The sequence below is a fragment of the Notamacropus eugenii genome, chromosome 5 (genome assembly GCF_028372415.1).
Source record: "Notamacropus eugenii isolate mMacEug1 chromosome 5, mMacEug1.pri_v2, whole genome shotgun sequence".
In the NCBI taxonomy this organism is placed as follows: domain Eukaryota; kingdom Metazoa; phylum Chordata; class Mammalia; order Diprotodontia; family Macropodidae; genus Notamacropus; species Notamacropus eugenii.
In genome coordinates this window covers 4,241,532-4,259,200 of record NC_092876.1, presented here as the reverse complement: position 1 = coordinate 4,259,200, position 17,669 = coordinate 4,241,532, and the positions used below count along the sequence as shown (strand labels likewise).

At 41.3% G+C, this 17,669-nt stretch overlaps 1 protein-coding gene across 2 annotated transcripts in view; it reads left to right on the top strand.

Annotated features, from left to right (window-relative positions):
* Positions 1–10,034: 10,034 nt before the first annotated feature.
* LOC140508145 (uncharacterized) overlaps positions 10,035–17,669 on the top strand; it is a 29,449-nt gene continuing 21,814 nt past the window's right edge. For both annotated transcript variants that reach the window (XM_072615908.1, XM_072615909.1), the window contains exons 1-2: positions 10,035–10,123; positions 11,628–11,779. In XM_072615908.1, the coding sequence (XP_072472009.1) occupies positions 11,747–11,779 (33 nt within the window). In that variant the 5' untranslated portion in view covers positions 10,035–10,123; positions 11,628–11,746. The remainder of the gene's footprint in view (positions 10,124–11,627; positions 11,780–17,669) is intronic.

Below are 17,669 nucleotides of genomic sequence, written 5' to 3'. Positions count from 1 at the left end.
AAAAAGAACATGCTTCAAAATGTCTTAGATTTTTGTCTCCTCCATCAAGGAGTTGTTTAGGACAGGCTGCCTGTCATCAGAGGGGTGGGATTTTCTCCTTATTGTATGTCACAGAGACATATGCTACAGGGAGGAAATTCACACAGCTTGGAATTATAAATCCCAGTCACCACTACTTTGTTAATTGTCTTGTCTTATAAAATTTACAATTTGTTCAACTAAGAGAGTTCCTTTCTCATGGTAAAATGTATTTAAAACAATCGATTTCTATACTGAGTCACTCAGATAATATCTAGCTCCATAATATTATGTAACTGTTACTTTAAAGGAAATTGTTTAATTAATTAAATCCTAAAATATATGCATTTAGCCTGTTGCCTTTTCTCTAACAAAGTTTTCAGATCAACAATATTCAAGGAAAATGAGATATGAAATGTCCATTCATTGCATTCTGGTAAATTTCCTCTTATGTACACTAGCTATGTCTAACTTGAACCTCTGGAAGGAATGTTCTAGCTCCTAGTCAAGGGCATTTGAACAGAAAGAATAAAAGAAATGCAGTTTAAAGTCTGAGCACTGTGAGGCATGAAATCTTAGAACAAGGTTACAGTTTGAAAAGATCTTGGAGATCATCTTTCATTTTAGGGATGTAAAAGGTGACATAAGAGTACATAAGTGACTTGCTCAAGGCCACACAGTGGTGGAAAATTGTTCAGCACAAGCCACACAATCTGGAAAAGCACTGAGTCTCTGTAATTACTTGTCTTCCTTTAATTCAATTAAAAATGTTGTGTAGTTACATTTGATTGTCTTTCTTTTCCCGTGGTAAGTGAAGTCTTAGAATGGAATTCCTCCAATCTCTTCCACCTGGTTTTCTTAAATAGTGTACAGAAATGCTGATGGTTTCCCTCGACTTACTTTGTATCTCACTACTTTACTGAAGCTGTTAATCACCCTAATCTATTTCTTCACAGGTTCCCTGGAATTTTCCAAGTTGACCAATAGGGAAACTTGTTCATTACCTTTGTCAATGACAATGTCTTTCATTTTGCTTGAAGCCCAATTTCTCACTAAGCTTGTCTGGTTTAGAAATCCTTTCACAAATCACTTTTCTAGATTATGTTGAGTCCAGGCTGTGTTACAACACAACACTAGAGGCTTGTCCTTAAGATCTCCTCCCCTGAATTTCCCATCCTAGCAGTCTCCTAGCAGCCTCTCCCCCTTTGTCTCAGCCTCCCAAGACAGAGGGGAGAAAAAAATGTGAAAACTCGGCAGAAGGGCATCCTCTTGTATCAGAGTCAACAGTGTGAGGGAGAAACAAAATTAGGTGGCATGTACGTGTTTATTTCCCTCAAAGCTGGTGGATCATGCATGTAGAGACATGCAGGGGAGTTCACTGTCTGTTATGCCAGAGAACACAAGGCATTGTGGAAGGTTAAGCTCAGAGAGGCAACAATGTGTCTCCTGATTGCCCAATGAAGGCTTCAGGCCTTTCTCAGGTGAGGGGGGCTCCAGAGGGTTTGGGGAGGCCCTCGGATGGTCCCATTCCTTTTCTAAGGGCACAATTGCATGTCCCTTGTTAATATTTAATATAATTTTTAGACTTTAATAAGGGCTAAAGTTTGAATTAAGAAGAGTCTGGACCTAATAGTCTCCTTTGTTTAGAGGATGCCTACACCTTGGGTTGTGAATAAACAATTTCAAAGGCCTGTTTAGGACAGGATGTCTGCAATCTGGGTGATGGGACTTTTCCTTACCTTGAATCACCAAGGCATGCTACGAAAGGAAGATGCCCATAGCCTGGGATCACAAAACCTAATTATAATGTGTTTACAATATGAGAACTCCTTTCTCCTGGCAAAATGTACTTAAGACAGTCAATTTCTGTACTAAGCAGTGATAATGTTTAATATAAAATTTTGGAATAATCTCTTTGTTCTCTCTGAAGTAAACTCAGAGAGTGCCTCTTCCTATGTCAGCAAAAGCCAGCCAAGGCCGACTCTACACTCCTTAAGGAGACCTTTAACCTAAGACACTATATCTTGAATAATGAGACTTTCTTTTGTATCTTATTATCTATAGACATATACTATGTTATGGCATATTAATGGTGAAGAAAGTATAGACATCTTAGGTCGTAATTTCTATTGAACTTTGTTTACCCTTTCCTATGTCAGTTATCTGTTTAGGGCAGGAAGCCTGCCACTCACTAGTGGTGGGATTTCCTTCTTTATCACCGAGACATGTGTTTACCCAGCTGGAATCCCAAGGCCTGACCAACATTACTTTGTTAATTGTCTTGTCTTACTAAATTTATGATTTGTTCAACTAGGAGAGTTCCTTTCTCACAGCAAAATGTATATAAGCCAGAAGATTTCTGCACTGGGTAGCCAGAACATTTCTGGCTCCATAATGCATTATGTTACCGTTTTCTTTAATAGGGAATTGATCAATTAATTAATTAAATCATAAAATGTATGCATTCAGCTTGTTGCCTTTTCTCTAACCAAGTTTTCAGGTCAATAGTTATGGCGCCCAAACGTGGATTGGAACTGAGGAACAGGAAGGACATTTCCTCATCTCGCCAACGCCAGGACTCCGGCGCCAATTGGAACTGTTTTTCCTAGAGTCCTGGGCCTTGACGGGGTTGGGGTAAGTCCTTCCATTCCCAGCTTCCAAAGGACTCAAAAATTCCCTTTAAAGATAACCGCAGGACAGAGACCACTCTGCGTGAAAACGCCTCTGCATTAATTAGGTCTCCTCTGAAGATCGATCTAGGGAAACCAGCTAGCTATGGGTCAGTCAAAAACTAGAAGTAGAAATCCGGCTGACAAGACCCCTGCTTCTTATGTGTCATGCCGTTACCAACCTGATGATCACAGGTATTACTAGCACTAGTGTTAATCAATTAAAGACAGCCCTAAATTATGTTGGCCACCACAGGGCTCTTTTGGACCGGTCAAAGTTACTTTATCTTATAACCAAATTAAGTTTAAAGACCAACAAAACAACTAGCCAGCAGCGAGAATGTTTCATCCTGGGCTTGCTGACTTGGCTGAGCGAGAACAAAAGACAGGTAGCCTCTTCCCTGTAAGGCTGGGAGCTGCTTCAGCACCTAGCCATGTCCTGGCAAAAATCCTTTCTTCTTCAAGGGCTCCAGTCTGTCCTTCCCTTCACTCCCTCCATCCTATTCCTTGCCCCTTTCCTCCCTCCCCCTTCTCTTGAAGGCCTCTGATCTAGGGAAACCGATGGCACCTAGATGCAGTCTTTCCCCCTCGCCTTCCCCTACCTTAGCCCTGAGGAAGGCAGCCTCTGTTCAAGCCTCTGTTGCCTCCCTCCTCCCCATTCCCCGTCCCCACCTTCCTTTAAGGACTCTGGTCTTGAAGAGGACAGTTACAATCCACCTAAGAACTAGAGGCCTTGAACTTATTCCCATAGGGCCTGTTTCTTTAAGGTACTCAGAAACTTTGGGGCACCAAGGCTCCCCACCCCTCCAACGACCACAGGGGTGCTCTGAGGAAAGGCTGTAGGATTCCCCTTTACTATCAGGTCTTGAATTCTTGAAACCTCATTGTCTCAAAATAATAATAGCCAATTCATGATGGGGATTTCTAGCAAGTTTCTAATTGCCTTCTCTCTCTGGGTTGTTTTTTTGTGAGCTCAGTTTGTATTTGTCCTGTTGTCAATCTGTCCATCAGTATATGTCCCTGTCCATATTGTGTGTGCTTTGAATGTCTATTATCTTGTAAGATTTAAATGCAAGCAGCCAGACTTTAGGAGCTGCAGCTAGGGAAATAGACAAAATTTTAACACTTTTCTTTGTTGTTCCGGTCTGGCCAACCTGGAATTACAATGAAAAGTTAGATCATCTGAGGTAAAATCATTTTAGCAGATTTGTACGTTGTGAGATTAATCATAAAACATATCAGGAACTGATCATTTGAAATAACTCCTGCCAGGCCTAGAGGCCTGAGGGCTACCCGAGTCTTACCTTACCTGTCCCAGGTCTTCGGTTGGCCAAACTGGATAAACATATGAGAGAAGAGACTTTCCAGAGTCGAACAAGGGTTAGGCTTTATTCAGGGTCCTGGTTACATGTGCAGGGGAAACTCTTCCTTAGGAGGGAGAGAGAAGTCTCCCAAGGAGGCAAAGATCTTACAGTAAGAGATTGGAAGCAGAAGTGTAAGTGGGGAGAGAGGGGAAGGGGAGAGCGAAGAGAGGAAAAACGGAGCCTTCTGTCCTGTCAGGGCCCCTCCGCGCTAAGAGTGCCTTCAGGCTTTCCTGACCCTAATTAAGCTCTCTGGCCGCGTAGTTTGCACCTGAATACTGTGCCTGTTAGATAACAATAGGTGTGCCCAGATCCGGGACAGTCTTGGGGGCGGGGATGCTCCTCCCATCACGTTTCTCACAGGAAGAGGCGGAAATACACGAGATAGCTCGGTCTCACTCCTCGATTCCCTGGTGTTTCATGGGGGGCCTCATGAGAACTCTAAGATTTAGAAGTTCCCACCTTTACCCGCCCGAGACTGTCCACATGGAATTGAGCTTCCATCCTCAACAAACTCCTAAGATTGTGGGTAGCCCACCTTTCTAGGTAAAGCCTGGAAATGCCACCTAGGTCCTAGACATTCCGCCCGCCCTGTCCCAGCACTTGCATATCGCCTTAGGGGCTCAATAAATTCTGCTGCTGTGGGAGGCTGGGGGAAACATGGAAGAATCAGGCCTGTAGCGAGCCTTCTCTACACTCTGCCTGCGAAAGTCACCACTGGGATATCAGTTTCTCTGCTCTTGGTAAGCTTCACTTCTCTGTTTCAGTTGCAAAAAGTATTTTATCTCTGTTTGACCCATTTTCTGATTTGTAAAAATAATTGTGCTTGTTGTTATGGGATCAAAATGATAAAATGATTGTAAAATGCTTAACATAATGACTGGTATATGTGACATACAACATTATTATCTCTCTAAAGTAATTGTTACCTTTGAAGTGGTTTTAATTGCTAAAAGTAATAAGATCAATAATTTCTGGAAATGCAGATTATACCATCTGCAGTTATTGTTGTGTTAAAACTGTATTTCTAGGATTGTATTTCTGAATTTCTCTTAGATTGTGAAAACTGAGTGACCACTGTAATCTAGAAATAGTGTTAGACAAAGCAATTTTTAATTTGAATTTTGTTGAAACTAGAAGATGTTGGGAAAATTGTGTAACACCAGTTATGTTACTTTATCAGTCCTGCTAACTTTGTCTTATAATGTTTTGTAACTGTCATTTAGAAAACCAGGTATTTTCACCCTTGTCTTTTAAAAAAGTTAAAGCTTAACAATTTGGCTATCTTCTGTGAAGCTGTAGGATTGTTAACTAAGTTATTTGGGATTACTGTTTGAATGCCGAAACCTAAAATTGTTAAGTGGTTCCTATGTATGGAAAGGAGGGAATGGAGTGAAAACTTTATTTAGATTCCCTCTGCCCATTCAGAACAGTCCTCCCATTCCTGTGGGTAAGATCATCAGTTCTAGTAAAGGAATTTGGTTGGTTAATGCAAATTCTAAACAATGAATATTACTTGCACAGAAGTTGTAATAGATAGAGAGAATTTTTAATAATTGGCTTTTACATCAGGACAAGTTTTAAATTTGAGAAGGAAAGATGTTAAATGGAATCCCTTATGTGTGTGTGTCCTGGTAAATCTTCATTGCTTATTGTAACTCCAAGAGAGTGGAAATAACTGTTATCTGACTGTAGGTTGTGATTAGTGAGACTTGCTGTTTAAGGTGAAGTCATTTGGGACCACAACTATTTTTGGTTTTGAGTTTGAATTTGGGTGTAGTTGTCTGCATTAAATCAGTATCTGAGACAAATGCCAAAAGCTACTCAGAGGGAATGTGATCCTGTACTGTTAACAGGTGAAGTTTGTATCTGGAAAGGAAACACCGAGGGGACAATTCTAAACTCAATCTAGGATGGGATCCCCCTGGCTCAGTTTCCCTATTGTGTTCCTTTAAAAAGGAATGTTTCTCACCTGTCTATTCCTGAGTCTGGCTATGAAACAGATACTGCATGATTGGAGAATTTCACTCGTATCTGAATTCAAACAGAGTAAAGGATGTTTTATCCTGTCACATTTGATATGTCACATGTCCCTGCTTTCTCCTTCTATAGCAAATTTCTGTGGTCAATAACAAGGGACCAGCAAAATATGTGAGCCTTTTGTATAATCTTACTGGGAAATCTAATATTATTTTTATCTGAAATTAGAACATGTGCAGAAGTTTATGTAAACTACTTAAGACTCACCTTAAGATGTTCCCATTGTTTAAAAAAGGATTTTAAAAGCAAGTGTTTTTCTGTGAGTCAGACTCTTACATCTAAGAATACTGCAGTAATTAAGAATTCAGTTTGTTATAATACTTTGGAAATTCATATTACTCAAGAACATTTTGGTAACAACTCAGCTTTAATGAATTCCAGTTTTAAAGGTTTATTTTTGCTTGAGAAAAAAAAAAGAGATATCAAGCATTTTAAAAGTTTCCAACTAGTTTTCTTCATAAGAGTTTAGTGAACATCAGAGTAAATTCTAAACTGTTTTTAAGGAAGGGAAATACTTTTAGAAGAAATGTTTTGAAAAATCATGTGTGATTCTTAGAAGGCCTGCTAAAGCTTCAAAATAATATACTGTTAAATTAAGCTGTTTTGATCTGACTATGTAGTCATTTTATGGCCTAAATTAGAGTTAAAAGTTTGCGTTTGAATTTATTATGTAAAAGATTTAATTCCTGAAGTATCTCATTCTTCCAGAGTGAGTATAATTAGGGAAGAATAACAACTTGTGAAACAGACATAATTCCATCAAACTATAAATTTAGTCATTAACCTCTTTGTTTTGTTTAAGCTGGAATGAGATTCCAGTACAGTTATGCTAGTAAAAAGTAATAACTTATGAGCTATCTTGTCTTATGGTTAAAATGTAAAAGCAAGTGGAAGAATAGGATTGAGAGATTTGGAAAGATAAATTAAGTTCTGTTTGAAACTATGAAAGGTAGATAAGATTTGGGAATAAATATGGGTTATCCAAACCCCTCTTGCTCCTAGATAGTTGTTCTGGACACTTTTGTGTCAGTTTCAGATGGTTTAAAGTATGAGGAAGTAGTTTATCTGAGGGATAGCAGCCAATATTGATTTGCTGTATGACTGGGACTGCAATTTACTACTGTTTGAAGCTCTGATTACAGGAATACTTGTCTAAGTTATCATAAAGCCAATTGACATGTGCTGCAGGCTAATGGTGGATGCATGGAAAGGTTTTGAAGACGACCTTGGACACGGCCAAGGTAGGATCTTCCTAACTTTATTTTCCAAATGTGCTATTTCCTTTCTGAAAAAGGAAATTCCCCACCTGATTACTCTGAAGCCCTGCTTTCAGCACCTGGTGACCTCACGTGTCAGATAATAGCTTATTCCTGGAATCAACCAGAACTAAGGAAATCCTTTCCTTCTGTTAATATTGTCCCTCTCTTTTTCTTTTATAGCAAATCTTTGTAATTAAGAAGTTCTGTAAGTACAACTAAATCTATCAAATAGTAAATGGAAATTGGAGCATCTCTGAGTTACTAAAATGGGACGCAGGAATGAATAGCTTACAATCTTAACCTGCTTCCTGGCCAAATAAAAATAAATATAATATAGAGATAATATCAAGGAAATGATTAGACAAAGTAATAAGAGCAAATTTTGAGAAAAAGTAACTGATTCCTCTAAGAATTATATACAGGAGTATATGATTGGCTTCTAAAATTTATCATGCTTTTGATAATAAGATCTCAAATCTGGATTTTTGCACAAGACTGTATAAGACAGTGGTAAATTATTTCTTCTCTGTTAAAGCACCTGTCCAATAATTTAAGGGACAGATGAGTTCGTTTTATGGTTATATTTTAAAAGATTCTTATTGCAGGTAGAAGATTTAGGTAAAAACAGAAACAGCAAATAAGATAAACTGAAATTTTCTGAAATTTCAAAAATGGAGAACAAATTTTAAGTAATTGTACTAATTTATGTTGTCAGAAGTATCTGGGAACTTCTAGATCTGAACTAGAAAGGCAGAATTCTCTTTTTGAACTGTCCCAAGAATAAAACCTATTGTCAAAGAAAAGATATCTAGGTATCAGATAACTACATGAGAAATCTGGGATTCAAAGTTTTGTTTAAGAATTGGTTACTGGGATACAAGGAACTTCATGTTAGTTAACATTGGTAATTGTTTAGTTAGCACTGATTTGTATGGTTCATGTTTAAGCTTTCTTGTTTATCTTGATGACATGTGAATCTCCTTTTTTCAAAACAAGCCTATTGTGAGCCATCTAAGTTTAATTGTACCTGACTTAATGTAAAAATGCAATTTTGTGAACTGAAAAAAAAACTTCACTGTGTTGTTTGAGCCTAGCCCTGCATGGCTGGGAAACTGAACTATTGCTAAGTGCCTTTAGCCATATTAACTATGTTGTATTGTTTCATGCCAACTATCAAATCATATGTTTTCTGGGAGACCGTGTCAGGTTTTCTGTGTAGACTCTTGGATCCGTCTGTCACCTGCATTGCCCCTGCTCCTGTGTGGACCATGCCCTCCAAGTTTGAAAGGGCCTGAAGAAGATGACATCAGACAAAGACAGCTTCCCCAAAACCTACATGAAGATTTAGTTTTTCATATCTTTGTTGGTCTGCAGGTGAAGCCTTCGGCTTGCCTTTGACCAAAAGGAGGGAATGTTAATATTTAATATAATTTTTAGACTTTAATAAGGGCTAAAGTTTGAATTAAGAAGAGTCTGGACCTAATAGTCTCCTTTGTTTAGAGGATGCCTACACCTTGGGTTGTGAATAAACAATTTCAAAGGCCTGTTTAGGACAGGATGTCTGCAATCTGGGTGATGGGACTTTTCCTTACCTTGAATCACAAAGGCATGCTAAGAAAGGAAGATGCCCATAGCCTGGGATCACAAAACCCAATTACAATGTGTTTACAGTGTGAGAACTCCTTTCTCCTGGCAAAATGTACTTAAGACAGTCAATTTCTGTACTAAGTCAGCCAGTTCTGATCCTGGCTCCGTAGCGCTATGTAACTGTTATCTTTATGGGGAATTGCTTAATTAATTAAATCATAAAATGTATGCATTTAGCCTGTTGCCTTTTCTCTAACCAAGTTTTCAGGTCCACATCCTCTAGAAATCATTTTTCCAAATTAAGAGCATAACTTAGAGCATGATTTCCTCCACATCCCCAAATGGAAAAATGTGAAGCAAAGTAAAAACACAAACAATGTTACAGTTTCAACACATGAAACAAAGTTGCCAGTCAAAGAATCATTCAGTTAATTATTTCAGATATGAAAACCACTGTATCCATTTCTCCTTGACCCTGTAGCCTGAATGCATTCAAAGAGAACAACAGGGTGATTCGATCCACTTCCATTTAATTTTCATTCTTTCAGCTCCTAAACGCATCCTCTCACAATGCAACATTCATCTGCCCTTAGCTGGTCAAACATCCCAATGATCCGAAACGTGCTGATCCAAGTGACTGCATTTTGGGAACAACATCCATTATGAAACAGCAGAACTCAGCTTGGCTGGGAATCATGTGCTTTCCTGGCCACCTCCAGGTCGTCTCTTCCTCGCTCTCCCCCTCCCATCTCCTAAGTCCCCAATCAGGTGGTAGTGATGACGGAGAGCTGACGGACCTGGTGGGTGGCGGCCCAGGTGGAATCAGAGCCCGGGGGAGGAGTTTGGAGGCCTGGGAGGGCTCTGGGGCAGGGGAGGGATCATCCCACTGAGGAAGGTAATTGACCTGAAGGAGGGCAGGGCTTGGGGAGGAGGGGCAGGCAGGGTCCTGAGCTCCTGACCCTGGGTGTGACTGGAGGAAAGGGCCCACCCTGGGACCTCGGGGGCCGGGCAGAGGGTGGGAGGAACCTCCCCAGGGGGCTGGCTGCAAACAGGAACTTGTGCTGAGGTGGCTCCGCCTTCTTCCTCCCTCAGATCTGAGATTTCTGTTCCAGAACCTAAGTCTCGCCGCCTTCTCCTGGACCTAAGATCTCTACCCTCTGGACGCCAGCTCTGTGCGTGCAAGTCCCAGGTAGGTTCGATCCGTGCTGGCTGTCTCTACCCCTGAGTCTCCTCCTCTGACCGCGTGATCAGTGCCCCCTTGGTCCGATCCTCCCTCCAGGCCTGGCTGCAGGACAAGTTTCCCTCTGCCCACGCTTTTCCAGACTCCCAGTCACCTGCCAAATGACCAGGGTCAGCCTCCCCAGGCTTAAGATGGGGTCACCCTTTCCCCAAATTCAAACCTTAACCACCGGGACCCAGGAATCCTGTCTCCCTGCCCCCATTTTCGGTTCGGGACTCAGTAGTTCTTCCTTCAGAGCAGTCCCCTGGAAGGATCCAAAGTTCTACCTGCCCTGAGAGTAAGTATTAAAGATCTTACCCAGAATTCCAAGGACAAACCAGTGAAGCCAGGACAGGAATTAGATTTTCGGATCCTGTTGTCTATAAGTAACTGGCACACTGGCCAGGGGAAAATACAGCTTTTTACTCCCTTTCCCCAACGCAAATCCTGCCCCTGATGCCCCAATGGATTGGGGAGGAGGGAGGTTAAAGAGGCTGTTTTCTAACAAAAGACGGTTGACAACCAGTGGGAGCTGAGGATTTAGCTCAAAGTGTCCACAACGAAGGTGCCACTGTCCGAGGTGACGAACCTGGAGTTAGTGGATCTCCTTCTTAAATGGACTTTCCCTGGCAGTTTTTTTTACACAGAGAACAAAGAAAAGGGGAATCCTGTTTAGATATGTTAATCCCCCACAGCTTTCTTTTCCAATTCAGTTAGCCTTAAGCATACTGTGGAAAGAAAATCTAATCAGTTCTTACCTGGGGACCCCACTTCGGATGCTGGAACCTGGCCCGCCCTTACCTGGACCTGCAGCTCCTGGGCTGCTTCCCTATCAGACCCCAGCCTCTGGCTCCTGAGCTCTCCCAGAGAGTCCCAGAGTCCTCCCCAGCTCCTAGTTAGACCCCAGAACACAGCAGTTTTGCTCTCCCAAGCTCAGTGTCCCCTGGACCCTTCTGTCTTTGCAGTGTCCCTGACCTCCCAGCCATGAGCTGGGGTAGAATGTCTTCTTGCCAGACCCTACCTGGGCTCCCCTTCCCCAGGTTTCCTGCTTTCCTGACCCTTCTTCTTGCAGAACCCTCAGGGTCTGAATTGGGTCTCCCAGCCTCAAGCTTCCCCTGGACATTCCCTGGGGGCTCCATCTCAAAGCCCTCCCCATCCCTAAGGTTCCCTCCTTCCTAGGTGAGGCAATCAGTCTGTTGTCTAGATGTGTGTGCATTAGTTGGAGAGATGGGGTACAGGGAGGGCAGTGGACCAGCTGGAGGGAGATCTCTGATTCAGGAACCAGTGATACTCTGACTGGTCTCATCCCCCCTGGGATCCCAAGCCGCTTCTGAATCCTGGGTCTCTGAAAGAGAATGGGGGAGGGGAAGGGGACAGAAGAGGAGGAGCAGGAGAGGGTGGGACCATCTACCTTACTGGTAGGTTAGAGTCTCTGCACTGAGGGCAAGGCCTGACCCTCTGTCAATCCCTATAGCCCAGCCTGCTGCCTTGGAAGAAAAGGGAAAGACTCTGCCCCTCTGGGATCCTCCCTCTCCAGCTCAGCCTGCAGAGCACCAAGGCCTGGCCCAAGCAGGGAACCTACAGCTAGAGGAAATGGCCCCTGGGAGTCCCAGCACCCCAGCCCAGGTGAGTGTGCTCTGACCTCAGACTTGACCAGCATCAACCAAAGAAGCCATCTCCGTAGACAAACAGGGATTGCCTTGAACGCTGCAGTCTCCTCCCTACGGAGTGTTTCTTTACCAAAATAGGCAGAAAATTGAGAACGGTAGGAACAACATTGCTCTGTTCTCTCCTTCTGTATTTTGAACTGATTCAAACGCATCACAGGCACTAACTCCCTCCATCCCAATGGCTGCCTTCCCATGTGTAAGGTTTCCCTCATGATCCCTGAGGCACAGGGATGACTACTTCACTCATTCCTCTCTGTGCTGTAGGGATCTTGCCTCTGCTGCCTTTATCCATGCCTAGCAGCCCTCCCTTCATCCATAGAACTGCTTCCCCTTCCTCTTTGCTTCTTTGGCCAGGCTCTTCTTGCCCGGCCTGGAAGACAGGGGGCTGTGCTTGTCCCCCAGGGTCAGAGCTACACAAACAGTTTATCTGTCTGGTGCACACTGACCAGTCCTGCCCTGTAGCTGGTTAGACTCTCAAGGGCACACTGAGAGGGCAGTGAGGGCTGAAAGGACCAAATGCTAGGAGCTGGGGCTGGGGGTTTGGGGTCCTGGCCTCCTGCATGCTCTGGTCCAGTGTTTCTGGAAAATACACAACTCAAGAAAACAAATTAAGTTAGGTTCTGGGTCACATTCACAGGTTCCCAGGCCCTTAGCAGAGCTGTTTGGACCAGGCCAAAGGAAACAGTGCCTTCTTTAGTTATTACTTAATTATCATTAGTCAAGGGTCTAGCCCTTCCCTTGTTAGAGAGGATGCAGGGAAAGGACTGAGTTTGGGGAGCTATTCAAAGTCCTAGGAGTTTTCTTTTCCAATGAGGGAAGGGGGATACTGAGGGAGACACTCCATTCTTGTCAGAGGCGTCAGACTGGAAGGTAAAGACACAATGCTGTGATTTATTTTCTCCCCCAAATCTACTTTTGACCATCTCACAACAACCCTGTATGGGAGGTGTTCTTAGTATCTTTATTTCACACTTCAGGATACTGAGGCAAACAGAGATTCAATGATTTACCTGGGTCTCACAGAGAATAAGTGCCTGAGACTGGATTTGCACTCAGATCTTCATGATCTTCTACTATTTCCTAGCCACCCCAACATTGTCTTTATGTGCCCATCTCCCCACAACCCTTCCAGCATTGATTGCTTCCAGTTTTTGTCATTTTTCTCAATTTTGTACAGTGTGAGATGAAGCCATCAGGTTGTTTTGGTTTACCTTTCTTGTCTCAGTGGTTTGGAGCATTTTCTCCTGTGGTTGGGAATATGTGGTAGTTCTTCTTTTGAGAAATCTTTGTTATGTCCTTTGATCATTTATGTATTGGGGAATGGATATTTGATGGTGTTTTTGAGTTGTTTCAGTCATGTCTGATTCTTTGTGACACCTTTGACACAATCCACCAGCAGTGCATTAGCGTCCCAGTTTTCCTACTTCTTCCAATAGTTATCATTTTCCATTTCTGTTTTATTAGCCAATTTAATAAATGAAGTGGTAACCTAGAGTTGTTTTAACTTTAACTTTCTGTAATCAATAGGAATTTGTAGTATTTTCATATGACTATACTTTTGATTTCTTTGTCTGAAACCTGCCTGTTCATATCCTTTGACCTTTTATTAATTGGGTCATGACTGGTGTTCTTGTAATTCGACTCAGAGCTCTATATGTTTGAGAAATGAGGTCTTTATTAGAGATACATGCTTTAAAAATTTTTCCCCAGTTGTCAGTTTTCCTTCTAATCTTGGTTTTTTAAATTTTGTTTCTGCAAAAAACATTTTTAATTTGATACAATCAAAATTATCCATTACTAGTAATGGAGTTTATGGGTAAGTTCATTCCATTCATATTTACAGCTTTGCTAACTGTGTATTTCCTTCCATCTTATTTTTCCTCTGTTTATCCTTCTCTCTCTCTCTCTCTCTCTCTCTCTCTCTCTCTCTCTCTCTCTGTCTTTTACCATCTCCCCTCACCAGTGCTTTGCTTCTGACCAATGCTTCCCCCAATCTGCCCTTCCTTCTTTCAATCCTGCCCCTTATTTGTCCCTGTCCCTTTTTACTTCCTTATAAGATGAGATAGATTTCTGTGCCAAACTGAACATGTACATTATTCTCTCTTTGAGCCAATTTTCATAAGAGTAAGGTTCAGATCCTCCCTTCCTACCTCCCCCTTCACTGTAATAACCTTTATTTGCCGCTTTTATGTGAGATAATTCAGCCCCTTCTACCTCTCCGTTCCCTTTTTGGGAATGTAATTCTCTTTCTGATCCCTTAATTTTATTTTTTCTTGAATATCATCTCATCACTGTCAGTGTATACTCCTCCTCATTGCTGTCATATTCATGAAGGCCTTCAGAGTTTCGCATGTAGGAATGTAAGCAGTTTAACGTGTTTGAATCTCTTCTGTTTTCTCTTTCCTGTTTACTTTTTGATGTGCTTCTCTTGAGTCTTGCATTGGAGATCAATTTTTTTGTTCAACCCTGGTCTTTTTGTTAGGAATGCTTGATTATTTTTTATTTACTGAATGTTCATTTTTACCCTGAAGGGTTTCACTCAGTTTTTCTGGGCGTGTGATGACTTGGTTATAATCCTAGTTCTTTTGTCATGCTGAATTATCATTCCACACCCTCTGATTTTTTTAATGTATAAGTTGCTCAATTTTGTATTAGCCTGACTGTGGTTCCATTATTTTTGGGTTGCTTCTTTCTGGCTACTTACACTCTTTTCTTCTTGACCTGGGAGGTTTGGAATTCAGTTATAATATTGCTGGGAGCTTTTATTGTGGGATCATTTTCAGGAGGTAATTGGTGGGTTCTTTCAATTTCTATTTTACCCTCTGGCTCTAAGATATCAGGGCTGTTTTCCTTGATAATATTTTTGCCCAGAAAATACCAAATGAGGTCATGGAGGGTAAGACACAACTGAACAACAGCGACATCCTTATGGAATGTCTTGTATAATATGGTGTAAGATGTTGGTCTACTCCTAATTTCCTTCCTGACTGCTTTCGGGTTTTCTCAGCAGTTTTTTTTTAACCTAATAAAGAGTCTTGCCCTAAGGAGTCTGTTTTCCACTTTACCAATCTCTGAGTTAATGAGTTCTAGTCATTCTGAATCTTCCTTGTTTAGTCTCTTCCATTCCTTTCTCTTTCTCTCTCTTTTTTTAATTTTGCTGATACCTTATTGTTTTGATGACCAGTGCTGTATACCATAGTTTGAAGTCTGGAACTGCTCTTCCCCCTATGTCCTTACTTCTTTTCGTCATTCCCCTGAAAACTATAGGTCTTCTGTTTTTTCTGGATGAATTTTGTCATTTTTTTCAGCCCTGTAAAATAACTTTTTCATAATTTTCTTGTTATTGATGTTCCTGGCACAGATACTGGAGTGGTTTTCTTTATCTCTCTCCAGCTCATTTTATAGATGAAGGAACTGAGGCAGAGTTAAATGAACTGCCCAGGATCACACAGCTAGTAAGGATCTGAGGCCAAATTGGAACTCATATTTCATTGTTTCCAGACCCAACATTCTATCCACTCTGCCTGCTAGCTGCCCCCCAAATTTCATTACTATTAGAAGTGTAAATAGCATTATTAAGTATACTTTTACGTTTGTATCTTTTGTGGCCCCTGAACCAATTTCCATTCTTATTTTCTTGCGGAATGAAAAGATATATTGATAATTTCTGCCTTTTTACATTTGTTTGGAGGATCTTTGTGCCCTAATCTATGGTTAATTCTTGCTAAAGTTCCATGTGGTGCAAAGAAACAAATAATGTCTTCTGTTCTGATTTTTTTTCTAAATATATTTCAGACTTTTTTTAAAGTCCTTGAACATCCACTTTTTGTCCCACATTGCTAAGCCCATATGTGCAGCATAGGCCACCCTGGGCTCCGTACTGGACTTCACTGCTGTCTGAAACACATTCCTCCATTCCGTCCTCATTTCTAGTGGTTTTAGAATAGTGTTGCATAAAGCTAGTCCTTACAGCTAAGCCAGACTAACATAGATATTTTCTCAAGTCTAGGTTATCTATAGATTTAGTGAATACACAGGTTGATAAGACTTTATCATTTAATAGGAGATAATTTACAGTGAAACATATATCTTTGTAGGACTAAAATCATCATGAGATAGTAAGACTCAAGCTGAAAGGGGATATTGAAAGCCTGAGTTCCTCTTCCCAGTCTTAGTGCATTGGCTCCTTTTCACTTTCTACCTTGAGTAGTGGAGTCTTCCAAGGTTGGGTTTCCCTTTCTGGCAGCTGGAGGATGGGGTGTGACTGCTCACTGGAAATCACAAGCTCCTCATTTCCAGGCTTTCTTCAAGCTACAGGCTCCTTTGAAGTAATATTTTGGGTGCAAAACTCATCAGTTACAGAGCAGGGAGTATACTCCATGTGATAGATAGGTTGATTGACACAGGATGAATCTGGGTTAAGAAAACCCAGGTTTTCTTAGACTTGTCTAATTTCTTTATTTTCAAAACATGCTTCCTAAGATGGTTGTAATTTTTCTCTTCCATTTTCTGTTATAAAAATAAACTCTATAAGTCACACCTTTGTCAAGAATTACTGAGGAATTAATTGACCTTACAGATAATCTGTCAATTGTTACAATTAAGTAGTTATTTACTAGCAAATTTGCACCTCAGATTATTTTCTATTTCAGATAGCTAATTTTAATAGTTGACCTCCTGCTTTGCCAGGGCTAGCTCAGTGTTCAGAGGCTTCCAAGGAAAGTATGGGAAAGAAGAGGTATTAGGCTGCCTACTAAACTGGAAGTTTACCAAACTATTGTGTTGACCTCATTTTTGTGTGCCTATGAAAGCCACACAGTCTACCAGTGCCATGTAGGAAACTGAATCACTTCCATATGAATTGTCTTAGGAAGATTCTGAAGGTCACCTTGCAGGATAAAGATACCAGACACTGAGGTCCTTTCTCAAGTTAGACTGCCAAGCATTCCCACTCTACTGCATAGAGCACAACTCTGATGGACTGGCCATGTTGTTCAAATGCCAACAGCATGTTTGCCTAAAAGACTCTTTCATGGAGAACTCATGCAAAGAAGGTGCTCATACTGTGGTCAGAAGAAGGGATACAAGGACATTCCCAAGGTCTCTCTGAAGAACTTTGTAATCAATTCTGAGATATGGGAGACACTGACAAGAACCACCCAGCATGGCCTGCCCACATCAAAGAATGTGCTGGGCTGTGTGAGCAAAGGAGAAGTATAGTAGCTCAAAACAATGGGGAACTGTGCAAATTTGGAGCCATCTCCACCCCAGATGTTCACATGGATTATTTGTGCCTGACCTTTGGGGTCTTCTGGGCCCCATTAGTCTGATCCTCCATGGTCAGACACACCTTGACCCTGACATAAGGATTTCATTTGGTCCTCTTGGAGCAAAACGAACCACAGAAATGACCAACTATGTAACTAAATATAATAATAAAAAATACAGGTTATTGACGAGTGAAGGATATAAAAAACTGAATAGATGTATGCATCAGTGTAACCACAGGTAACTCTCCTTCACTTGAAAGGAAAGTCTCATATCCTTCAGTTCAGTCCAGAATGTAATGACTGTGTCTCATGAATCCTTTTCATGTTTGATCTAGAGAAGGCTTTGTTTCAGCTTCTCAGGAAATAAACAACATCTTTTCTTTTTCTTTCCTCTCTTTTCTATAATTGCACATAAATGCCTCCCCCCAAATGCACTGTCCTTGCCATCTTCTCACAAATTCCTCACACAACCTGCTGTACAACATACCACTTTCATTTCTAAGAAGGCAGAAATTTCATATCATCTTCTGTCCATTTCTTCCACAATGCCACTTCCAAAACACATACTTTGTTTGA